This window comes from Salmo salar, chromosome 07 (assembly GCF_965601325.2).
Source record: "Salmo salar chromosome 07, fSalSal1, whole genome shotgun sequence".
NCBI lineage: Eukaryota > Metazoa > Chordata > Actinopteri > Salmoniformes > Salmonidae > Salmo > Salmo salar.
In genome coordinates this window covers 1,439,862-1,452,500 of record NC_138297.1, presented here as the reverse complement: position 1 = coordinate 1,452,500, position 12,639 = coordinate 1,439,862, and the positions used below count along the sequence as shown (strand labels likewise).

At 39.8% G+C, this 12,639-nt stretch overlaps 1 protein-coding gene across 2 annotated transcripts in view; it reads right to left on the bottom strand.

The window, feature by feature from the left end:
* Positions 1-12,639, bottom strand: part of LOC106595244 (TSC22 domain family protein 4) — a 206,066-nt gene that overhangs the window by 1,421 nt on the left and 192,006 nt on the right. For both annotated transcript variants that reach the window (XM_045721397.2, XM_045721396.2), the window contains exon 4: positions 3,086-3,137. In XM_045721397.2, coding sequence (XP_045577353.1) covers positions 3,086-3,137 — 52 coding nt within the window. The remainder of the gene's footprint in view (positions 1-3,085; positions 3,138-12,639) is intronic.

Below are 12,639 nucleotides of genomic sequence, written 5' to 3'. Positions count from 1 at the left end.
CATTCACCTACTACCATACCCCGTTCACCTACTACCCCGTTCACCTACCACCATACCCCGTTCACCTACTACCATACCCCGTTCACCTACCACCATACCCCGTTCACCTACCACCATACCCCATCCACCTACCACCATACCCCATTCACCTACCACAATACCCCAATCACCTACCACCATACCCCATTCACCTACCACCATACCCCATTCACCTACCACCATACCCCGTTCACCTACCACCATACCCCATCCACCTACCACAATACCCCGTTCACCTACCACCATACCCCGTTCACCTACTACCCCGTTCACCTACCACCATACCCCGTTCACCTACCACCATACCCCATCCACCTACCACAATACCCCGTTCACCTACTACCCCCTTTCACCTACCACCATACCCCGTTCACCTACCACCATACCCCGTTCACCTACTACCATACCCCGTCCACCTACTACCATACCCCGTTCACCTACCACCATACCCCGTCATCTACCACCATACCCCGTCATCTACCACCATACCCCGTTCACCTACAACCATACCCCGTTCACCTACAACCATACCCCGTTCACCTACCACCATACCCCATTCACCTACTACCATACCCCGTTCACCTACTACCATACCCCGTTCACCTACCACCATACCCCGTTCACCTACTACCATGCCCCGTTCACCTACTACCCCGTTTACCTACCACCATACCCCGTTCAACTACCACCATACCCCGTTCACCTACCACCATACCCCGTTCACCTACCACCATACCCCGTTCACCTACTACCCCATTCACCTACCACCATACCCCATTCACCTACCACCATACCCCGTTCACCTACCACCATACCCCGTTCACCTACCACCATCACCGTTCTACTACTACCCCGTTCACCTACTACCATACCCCGTTCAAAGGCACTTTAATATTTTGTCTTGCCAATTCACCCTCTGATTGGCCCATGTAACAGTGTAGGTTCCATCCCTCTCTTCGCCCCAACCTGGGCTCGAACCTGGGACCCTCTGCACACATCAACAACTGACACCCCACGAAGCACCGTTACCCATCGCGCCACAAAAGCCACGGCCCTTGCAACGCAAGGGGAAACCCTACTTCAGGTCTCAGAGCGAGTGACGTCACTGATTGAAACGCTATTAGCGCGCACCACCGCTAACTAACTAGCCATTTCACATCGGTTACACCACCGCTAACTAACTAGCCATTTCACATCGGTTACACCACCGCTAACTAACTAGCCATTTCACATCGGTTACACCACCGCTAACTAACTAGCCATTTCACATCGGTTACACCACCGCTAACTAACTAGCCATTTCACATCGGTTACACCACCGCTAACTAACTAGCCATTTCACATCGGTTACACACACAAACACAACCTATGTCTCAATTGTCTCAAGGCTTAAAAATCCTTCTTTAACTCGTCTCCTCCCCTTCATCTACACTGATTGAAGTGGATTTAACAAGTGAACATCAGTAAGGGATCATAGCTTTCACCTGGATTCACCTGGTCAGTCTGTCATGGAAAGACCAGGTCCAAACCGTCCAAACCCGGACGACTTTGGGCCAATTGTGTGCCACCCTATGGGACTCCCAATCACGGCCGGTTGTGATACAGCCTGGATTCGAACCAGGGTCTGTAGTGACGCCTCTAGCACTGAGATGCAGTGCCTTAGACCGCTGAACCAGGGTCTGTAGTGACGCCTCTAGCACTGAGATGCAGAGCCTTAGACCGCTGAACCAGGGTCTGTAGTGACGCCCCTAGCACTGAACCAGGGTCTGTAGTGACGCCTCTAGCACTGAGATGCAGTGCCTTAGACCGCTGAACCAGGGTCTGTAGTGACTCCTCTAGCACTGAGATGCAGTACCTTAGACCGCTGAACCGGGGTCTGTAGTGACGCCTCTAGCACTGAGATGCAGTGCCTTAGACCGCTGAACCAGGGTCTGTAGTGACGCCTCTAGCACTGAGATGCAGTGCCTTAGACCGCTGAACCAGGGTCTGTAGTGACGCCCCTAGCACTGAACCAGGGTCTGTAGTGACGCCCCTAGCACTGAACCAGGGTCTGTAGTGACGCCTCTCTACATGATATCAGAATGAGGTTATTAACCAACATACCTGTATATGTCTATGCCGTTCTGACATTGCTGGACCAAATATTTATATATTCTTAATTCCATTCCTTTAGATGTGTGTTTGTTGTGAAATTGTTAGATATTACTATTTAAATATTACTGCACTGTTGGAGCTAGAAACACAAGCATTTCGCTACACCAGCAATAACATCTGCTAAACACATGTATGTGACAAATAAAATGTGATTTATATCACATGTATGTGACAAATAAAATGTGATTTATATCACATGTATGTGACAAATAAAATGTGATTTATATCACATGTATGTGACAAATAAAATGTGATTTATATCACATGTATGTGACAAATAAAATGTGATTTATATCACATGTATGTGACAAATAAAATGTGATTTATATCACATGTATGTGACAAATAAAATGTGATTTATATCACATGTATGTGACAAATAAAATGTGATTTATATCACATGTATGTGACAAATAAAATGTGATTTATATCACATGTATGTGACAAATAAAATGTGATTTATATCACATGTATGTGACAAATAAAATGTGATTTATATCACAATACATGAAAGTCAGAATAAGGTTAACCTCTCTGGAATAGGGTCTAGTTTCCTGAATTTCCGCCTGACTGGCATGCCCAAAGTAAACTGCCTGTTAATCAGGCCCAGAAGCCAGGATATGCATATAATTGGTACCATTGGATAGAAAACACTTTGACCGTTCTAAAACTGTTAAAATAATGTCTGAGACTATAACAGAATTGATATGGCAAGCGAAAATCCAAAGACAATCCGACCAGAATTATTTCTTTTTTTGAGCTCCCTGGCTCTTATTATGGAAACCTATTTCTATGTACATCCGTCTCCCAGATTGCAATTCCTATGGCTGCCACTAACAGTCTTTATTCAAGGTTTCAGGCTTGTTTTCTGAAAAACACAACAGAGGCCTACCATGGCTTGCTCGATCTTGTTGTCGATTGCGATCATGCTGCTGCTCGACCCACTGCAAAGACAAGAAAATAAACAGTTTTGAATAGTGTGTGTGTCTAGTTTCAGTGTAATGTGGTGGCACATAGTTCACATCAGAGTACGGAGTTGAGTGGTCGGAAATCCCACTCAGCCGCTCTACTCAAAACCAAACCGCTCCTCGCTCACACAAAAAAATTATAAGCATTCATTAAAACAACACCCATCTATTTGTGTGACTACCTGCACCTACCATTTGATTTTGAAGTATTGAAACCAAACCACATGATTTGAATGAAAAGTATTTTCATAAATATAAAAAAGGTGACTGTAAGAAGCACTCATCATTTGAAATAGGCTACGCGTCATACTAAACAGCATATAAACACTCTACATTAGTCAGGAGCCAGACAGGGAGCCTAAGGAAAAAACATGTATAATTTAGGCTATAGTATTAGCCTATTATCTCAGTGATTTCAAGAACATAGCCTACAAACAAATACATTGTGGAGCATTTGAGAGTGCGACACACTAGGAACATAAAGCGCTCAGCACCTAAACATTTAGTTGTATTTTATCATTATACTCAATAAATTGTTACTTAGAATGAAATACAACTTAAATGAAAAGATGTCTTATTAGGCCCAGTGGCTTTGAATTAATTTGAGTTTTTTTAGGCAATATAACACTATCAAAATGCCAGGACTATTGGGCCAAAAATCTATTATAGCCTATTGTGGCACAAAATAATCAAAAGGTCAGAGATGCTTGGGGAAAATGGCCACAACGGGGGGACCAGCATGTGGTTCAGGGTAGGGGGGTATATCTCATCTCCATCAGCTAGGACTTGGTTACTCAAATCTTCCCATTTCTGCTAAATTTCATGCCTTCTCAAACAGCTGTAACTGTATATGTATTCGTACATCAAGTTGGGCTCTGGATTGGACAACTGTTGAACATCTGAGTTTATGGTTGTTTGTGGGGGGAGGTTGAGTGAGTATGAGTATCCCACATATGTTGCTCTGCGGGTAATAATGTTAGGAACTATACAGGATGAATCACAATAATTGTTTGCTAAAATAATAATTGTAATTTTTGTAATGGCAATCCTGGTTAGAGGTAACACTCCTGGTTAGAGGTAACAATCCTGGTTAGAGGTAACAATCCTGGTTAGAGGTAATAATCCTGGTTAGAGGTACCAATCCTGGTTAGAGGTAACACTCCTGGTTAGAGGTAACAGTCTTGGTTAGTGGTAATAATCCTGGTTAGAGGTAACAGTCCTGGTTAGAGGTACCAATCCTGGTTAGAGGTAACACTCCTGGTTAGTGGTAATAATCCTGGTTAGAGGTAACAATCCTGGTTAGAGGTAACAATCCTGGTTAGAGGTAACAATCCTGGTTAGAGGTAACAGTCCTGGTTAGAGGTACCAATCCTGGTTAGAGGTACCAATCCTGGTTAGAGGTACCAATCCTGGTTAGAGGTAACAATCCTGGTTAGAGGTAACAATCCTGGTTAGAGGTAATAATCCTGGTTAGAGGTAACAATCCTGGTTAGAGGTAACAATCCTGGTTAGAGGTACCAATCCTGGTTAGAGGTAACAATCCTGGTTAGAGGTACCAATCCTGGTTAGAGGTAACAATCCTGGTTAGAGGTAACAATCCTGGTTAGAGGTAACAATCCTGGTTAGAGGTAACAACCCTGGTTAGAGGTACCAATCCTGGTTAGAGGTAACAATCCTGGTTAGAGGTAACAATCCTGGTTAGAGGTAACAATCCTGGTTAGAGGTAACAACCCTGGTTAGAGGTAACAATCCTGGTTAGAGGTAACAGTCCTGGTTAGAGGTAACAATCCTGGTTAGAGGTACCAATCCTGGTTAGAGGTACCAATCCTGGTTAAAAATTTAAAAAACATCCATATGTAACAGAATGTGTAAAAACTAAAGGGGTGTGAATACTTTCCAAAGGTACGGTTTATTAGGAAAGTATTCAGATCTCTTGACTTTTTCCACATTTTGTTACATTTTAAAATAAGGCTGTAATGTATTAAATTGTTTTTTTCCCCCCCCTCATCAATCTACACACAATACCCCATAATGACAAAGCAAAACCAGGTTTTTAGAAATGTTTTCTAATTTATAAAAAATAAACTGAAATATCACATTTACATTCAGGCCAAAGAGTTCAATCTGGTTTTCATCAGGCTAGAGAATCTTGTTTCTAATGGTCTAAGAGTCATTAGGTGCCTTTTGTCAAACTCCAAGCGAGCTGTCATGTGCCTTTCACTGAGAAGTGGCTTCTGTCTGCCCACTCTACCATAAAGGCCCGATTGGTGGAGTGCTGCAGAGATGGTTGTCCTTCTGGAAGGTTCTCCCATCTCCACAGAGGAACTCTGGAGCTCTGTTAGAGTGACCATTCGGGTTCTTGGTCACCTCCCTGACCAAGGCCCTTCTCTCCAGATTGCTCAGTTTAGCCGGGTGGCCAACTCTGGCCGCAAAAGGCATGGATTTTTTTTAGGGTGCATTGCGGCCACACAAAGGGGATGCCGCCGTAAAATTCTAGGCATTATCAAGTGCTGGTCAAATTGTGAATGAGTGACAATTTGGCTCTTGCCTTTCAAGCGAACTTTTTCGAATCATCATTAGAGCCTCATCATGCAACCTTACAATGTATTAAACATCTAAACATAACCCGACGTCTGTAGAACGACTAAAGTTACATGAATAACTCTAAATTAAGCATTTAGGAGGACCGGTTATTTTGTTAACAGCTCAACACAGAATAGCCGCATGTGCGCAACACCTCAAATCATTTGGAGAAAATATCCTTTCTATTTTATTCAGCTTTGTTCAATTGTATTCGTCATACTATAAAATAATATAAAATAATACCACGGAATTCTTAGCAAATCTAGTCCACAGCCATATCCCACAGCCACATCAGGACCTGCTAAATTAACTAGTGTAGCCCACAGCCACATCAGGACCTGCTAAATGAACTAGTGTAGCCCCACAGCCACATCAGGACCTGCTAAATGAACTAGTGTAGCCCACAGCCACATCAGGACCTGCTAAATGAACTAGTGTAGCCCCACTGCCACATCAGGACCTGCTAAATGAACTAGTGTAGCCCACAGCCACATCAGGACCTGCTAAATGAACTAGTGTAGCCCCACAGCCACATCAGGACCTGCTAAATGAACTAGTGTAGCCCCACAGCCACATCAGGACCTGCTAAATGAACTAGTGTCGCCCACAGCCACATCAGGACCTGCTAAATTAACTAGTGTAGCCCCACAGCCACATCAGGACCTGCTAAATGAACTAGTGTAGCCCCACAGCCACATCAGGACCTGCTAAATGAACTAGTGGTAGCCCACAGCCACATCAGGACCTGCTAAATGAACTAGTGTAGCCCACAGCCACATCAGGACCTGCTAAATGAACTAGTGTAGCCCACAGCCACATCAGGACCTGCTAAATGAACTAGTGTCGCCCCACAGCCACATCAGGACCTGCTAAATGAACTAGTGTAGCCCACAGCCACATCAGGACCTGCTAAATGAACTAGTGTAGCCCCACAGCCACATCAGGACCTGCTAAATGAACTAGTGTCGCCCCACAGCCACATCAGGACCTGCTAAATGAACTAGTGTCGCCCACAGCCACATCAGGACCTGCTAAATGAACTAGTGTCGCCCCACAGCCACATCAGGACCTGCTAAATGAACTAGTGTAGCCCCACAGCCACATCAGGACCTGCTAAATGAACTAGTGTAGCCCCACAGCCACATCAGGACCTGCTAAATTAACTAGTGTAGCCCACAGCCACATCAGGACCTGCTAAATGAACTAGTGTAGCCCCACAGCCACATCAGGACCTGCTAAATGAACTAGTGTAGCCCCACAGCCACATCAGGACCTGCTAAATGAACTAGTGTCGCCCCACAGCCACATCAGGACCTGCTAAATGAACTAGTGTAGCCCACAGCCACATCAGGACCTGCTAAATGAACTAGTGTCGCCCCACAGCCACATCAGGACCTGCTAAATGAACTAGTGTAGCCCCACAGCCACATCAGGACCTGCTAAATGAACTAGTGTAGCCCCACAGCCACATCAGGACCTGCTAAATGAACTAGTGTAGCCCCACAGCCACATCAGGGCCTGCTAAATGAACTAGTGTAGCCCCACAGCCACATCAGGACCTGCTAAATGAACTAGTGTAGCCCCACAGCCACATCAGGACCTGCTAAATGAACTAGTGTAGCCCACAGCCACATCAGGACCTGCTAAATGAACTAGTGTCGCCCCACAGCCACATCAGGACCTGCTAAATGAACTAGTGTCGCCCACAGCCACATCAGGACCTGCTAAATGAACTAGTGTAGCCCCACAGCCACATCAGGACCTGCTAAATGAACTAGTGTAGCCCCACAGCCACATCAGGGCCTGCTAAATGAACTAGTGTAGCCCACAGCCACATCAGGACCTGCTAAATGAACTAGTGTAGCCCCACAGCCACATCAGGACCTGCCCACAGCCACATCAGGACAACTCAGAGGATGATATTCTGTTCTTCTGAAATATCCTACATTTTCTTCATGTCATGTTTCTTTAGACCTGTCTAAAATAAATAATGGATTTATTGTGATGGTGTAGACTACATTACGTGGATTTATTGTGATGGTGTAGGTAGACTATATTACATGGATTTATTGTGATGGTGTAGGTAGACTATATTATATGGATTTATTGTGATGGTGTAGGTAGACTATATTACATGGATTTATTGTGATGGTGTAGGTAGACTATATTACATGGATTTATTGTGATGGTGTAGACTATATTACATGGATTTATTGTGATGGTGTAGGCTATATTACATGGATTTATTGTGATGGTGTAGGTAGACTATATTACATGGATTTATTGTGATGGTGTAGGCTATATTACATGGATTTATTGTGATGGTGTAGGTAGACTATATTACATGGATTTATTGTGATGGTGTAGGTAGACTATATTACATGGATTTATTGTGATGGTGTAGACTATATTACATGGATTTATTGTGATGGTGTAGGTAGACTATATTACATGGATTTATTGTGATGGTGTAGGTAGACTATATTACATGGATTTATTGTGATGGTGTAGGTAGACTATATTACATGGATTTATTGTTATGGTGTAGGATATATTACATGGATTTATTGTGATGGTGTAGGTAGACTATATTACATGGATTTATTGTGATGGTGTAGGTAGACTATATTACATGGATTTATTGTGATGGTGCAGACTATATTACATGGATTTATTGTGAAGGTGTAGGTAGACTATATTACATGGATTTATTGTGGTGGTGTAGACTATATTACATGGATTTATTGTGATGGTATAGGCTATATTACATGGATTTATTGTGATGGTGTAGGCTATATTACATGGATTTATTGTGATGGTGTAGACTATATTACATGGATTTATTGTGATGGTGTAGACTATATTTCATGGATTTATTGTGATGGTGTAGGTAGACTATATTACATGGATTTATTGTTATGGTGTAGGTAGACTATATTACATGGATTTATTGTGATGGTGTAGACTAAATTACATGGATTTATTGTGATGGTGTAGACTATATTACATGGATTTATTGTGATGGTGTAGGTAGACTATATTACATGGATTTATTGTTATGGTGTAGGTAGACTATATTACATGGATTTATTGTGATGGTGTAGACTAAATTACATGGATTTATTGTGATGGTGTAGACTATATTACATGGATTTATTGTGATGGTGTAGACTATATTACATGGATTTATTGTGATGGTGTAGGTAGACTATATTACATGGATTTATTGTGATGGTGTAGGTAGACTATATTACATGGATTTATTGTGATGGTGTAGGTAGACTATATTACATGGATTTATTGTGATGGTGTAGGTAGACTATATTACATGGATTTATTGTGATGGTGTAGACTATATTACATGGATTTATTGTGATGGTGTAGACTATATTACATGGATTTATTGTGATGGTGTAGGTAGACGATATTACATGGATTTATTGTGAAGGTGTAGGTAGACTATATTACATGGATTTATTGTGATGGTGTAGGTAGACTATATTACATGGATTTATTGTGATGGTGTAGACTATATTACATGGATTTATTGTGATGGTGTAGGTCGACTATATTACATGGATTTATTGTGATGGTGTAGGTAGACTATATTACATGGATTTATTGTGATGGTGTAGGATATATTACATGGATTTATTGTGATGGTGTAGGATATATTACATGGATTTATTGTGATGGTGTAGGTAGACTATATTACATGGATTTATTGTGATGGTGTAGACTATATTACATGGATTTATTGTGATGGTGTAGGTGGACTATATTACATGGATTTATTGTGATGGTGTAGGTGGACTATATTACATGGATGTATTGTGAAGATGTAGACTATATTACATGGATGTATTGTGAAGGTGTAGACTATATTACATGGATTTATTGTGATGGTGTAGGTAGACTATATTACATGGATTTATTGTGAAGGTGTAGACTGACTATATTACATGGATTTATTGTGATGGTGTAGGTAGACTATATTACATGGATTTATTGTGATGGTGTAGGTAGACTATATTACATGGATTTATTGTGATGGTGTAGGTAGACTATATTACATGGATTTATTGTGATGGTGTAGACTATATTACATGGATTTATTGTGATGGTGTAGGCTATATTACATGGATTTATTGTGATGGTGTAGGTAGACTATATTACATGGATTTATTGTGATGGTGTAGGCTATATTACATGGATTTATTGTGATGGTGTAGGTAGACTATATTACATGGATTTATTGTGATGGTGTAGGTAGACTATATTACATGGATTTATTGTGATGGTGTAGACTATATTACATGGATTTATTGTGATGGTGTAGGTAGACTATATTACATGGATTTATTTTGATGGTGTAGGTAGACTATATTACATGGATTTATTGTGATGGTGTAGGTAGACTATATTACATGGATTTATTGTTATGGTGTAGGATATATTACATGGATTTATTGTGATGGTGTAGGTAGACTATATTACATGGATTTATTGTGATGGTGTAGGTAGACTATATTACATGGATTTATTGTGATGGTGTAGACTATATTACATGGATTTATTGTGATGGTGCAGACTATATTACATGGATTTATTGTGAAGGTGTAGGTAGACTATATTACATGGATTTATTGTGGTGGTGTAGACTATATTACATGGATTTATTGTGATGGTATAGGCTATATTACATGGATTTATTGTGATGGTGTAGGCTATATTACATGGATTTATTGTGATGGTGTAGACTATATTACATGGATTTATTGTGATGGTGTAGACTATATTTCATGGATTTATTGTGATGGTGTAGGTAGACTATATTACATGGATTTATTGTGATGGTGTAGGTAGACTATATTACATGGATTTATTGTGATGGTGTAGGACTATATTACATGGATTTATTGTGATGGTGTAGACTATATTACATGGATTTATTGTGATGGTGTAGGTAGACTATATTACATGGATTTATTGTGATGGTGTAGGTAGACTATATTACATGGATTTATTGTGATGGTGTAGGTAGACTATATTACATGGATTTATTGTGATGGTGTAGGTAGACTATATTACATGGATTTATTGTGATGGTGTAGGTAGACTATATTACATGGATTTATTGTGATGGTGTAGGTAGACTATATTACATGGATTTATTGTGATGGTGTAGGACTATATTACATGGATTTATTGTGATGGTGTAGGTAGACTATATTACATGGATTTATTGTGATGGTGTAGACTATATTACATGGATTTATTGTGATGGTGTAGACTATATTACATGGATTTATTGTGAAGGTGTAGGTGACTATATTACATGGATTTATTGTGATGGTGTAGACTATATTACATGGATTTATTGTGATGGTGTAGGCTATATTACATGGATTTATTGTGATGGTGTAGGCTATATTACATGGATTTATTGTGATGGTGTAGGTAGACTATATTACATGGATTTATTGTTATGGTGTAGGTAGACTATATTACATGGATTTATTGTGATGGTGTAGACTAAATTACATGGATTTATTGTGATGGTGTAGACTATATTACATGGATTTATTGTGATGGTGTAGGTAGACTATATTACATGGATTTATTGTGATGGTGTAGACTATATTACATGGATTTATTGTGATGGTGTAGGTAGACTATATTACATGGATTTATTGTGATGGTGTAGGTAGACTATATTACATGGATTTATTGTGATGGTGTAGGTAGACTATATTACATGGATTTATTGTGATGGTGTAGGAGCTATATTACATGGATTTATTGTGATGGTGTAGACTATATTACATGGATTTATTGTGATGGTGTAGGTAGACTATATTACATGGATTTATTGTGAAGGTGTAGGTAGACTATATTACATGGATTTATTGTGATGGTGTAGGTAGACTATATTACATGGATTTATTGTGATGGTGTAGACTATATTACATGGATTTATTGTGATGGTGTAGGTCGACTATATTACATGGATTTATTGTGATGGTGTAGGTAGACTATATTACATGGATTTATTGTGATGGTGTAGGATATATTACATGGATTTATTGTGATGGTGTAGACTATATTACATGGATTTATTGTGATGGTGTAGGTAGACTATATTACATGGATTTATTGTGATGGTGTAGGATATATTACATGGATTTATTGTGATGGTGTAGGATATATTACATGGATTTATTGTGATAGTGTAGGTAGACTATATTACATGGATTTATTGTGATGGTGTAGACTATATTACATGGATTTATTGTGATGGTGTAGACTATATTACATGGATTTATTGTGATGGTGTAGGTGGACTATATTACATGGATTTATTGTGATGGTGTAGGTGGACTATATTACATGGATGTATTGTGAAGGTGTAGACTATATTACATGGATGTATTGTGAAGGTGTAGACTATATTACATGGATTTATTGTGATGGTGTAGGTAGACTATATTACATGGATTTATTGTGATGGTGTAGGTAGACTATATTACATGGATTTATTGTGATGGTGTAGGTAGACTATATTACATGGATTTATTGTGATGGTGTAGGTAGACTATATTACATGGATTTATTGTGATGGTGTAGGACTATATTACATGGATTTATTGTGATGGTGTAGTAGACTATATTACATGGATTTATTGTGATGGTGTAGGATATATTACATGGATTTATTGTGATGGTGTAGGTAGACTATATTACATGGATTTATTGTGATGGTGTAGACTATATTACATGGATTTATTGTGATGGTGTAGACTATATTACATGGATTTATTGTGATGGTGTAGGTAGACTATATTACATGGATTTATTGTGATGGTGTAGACTATATTACATGGATTTATTGTGA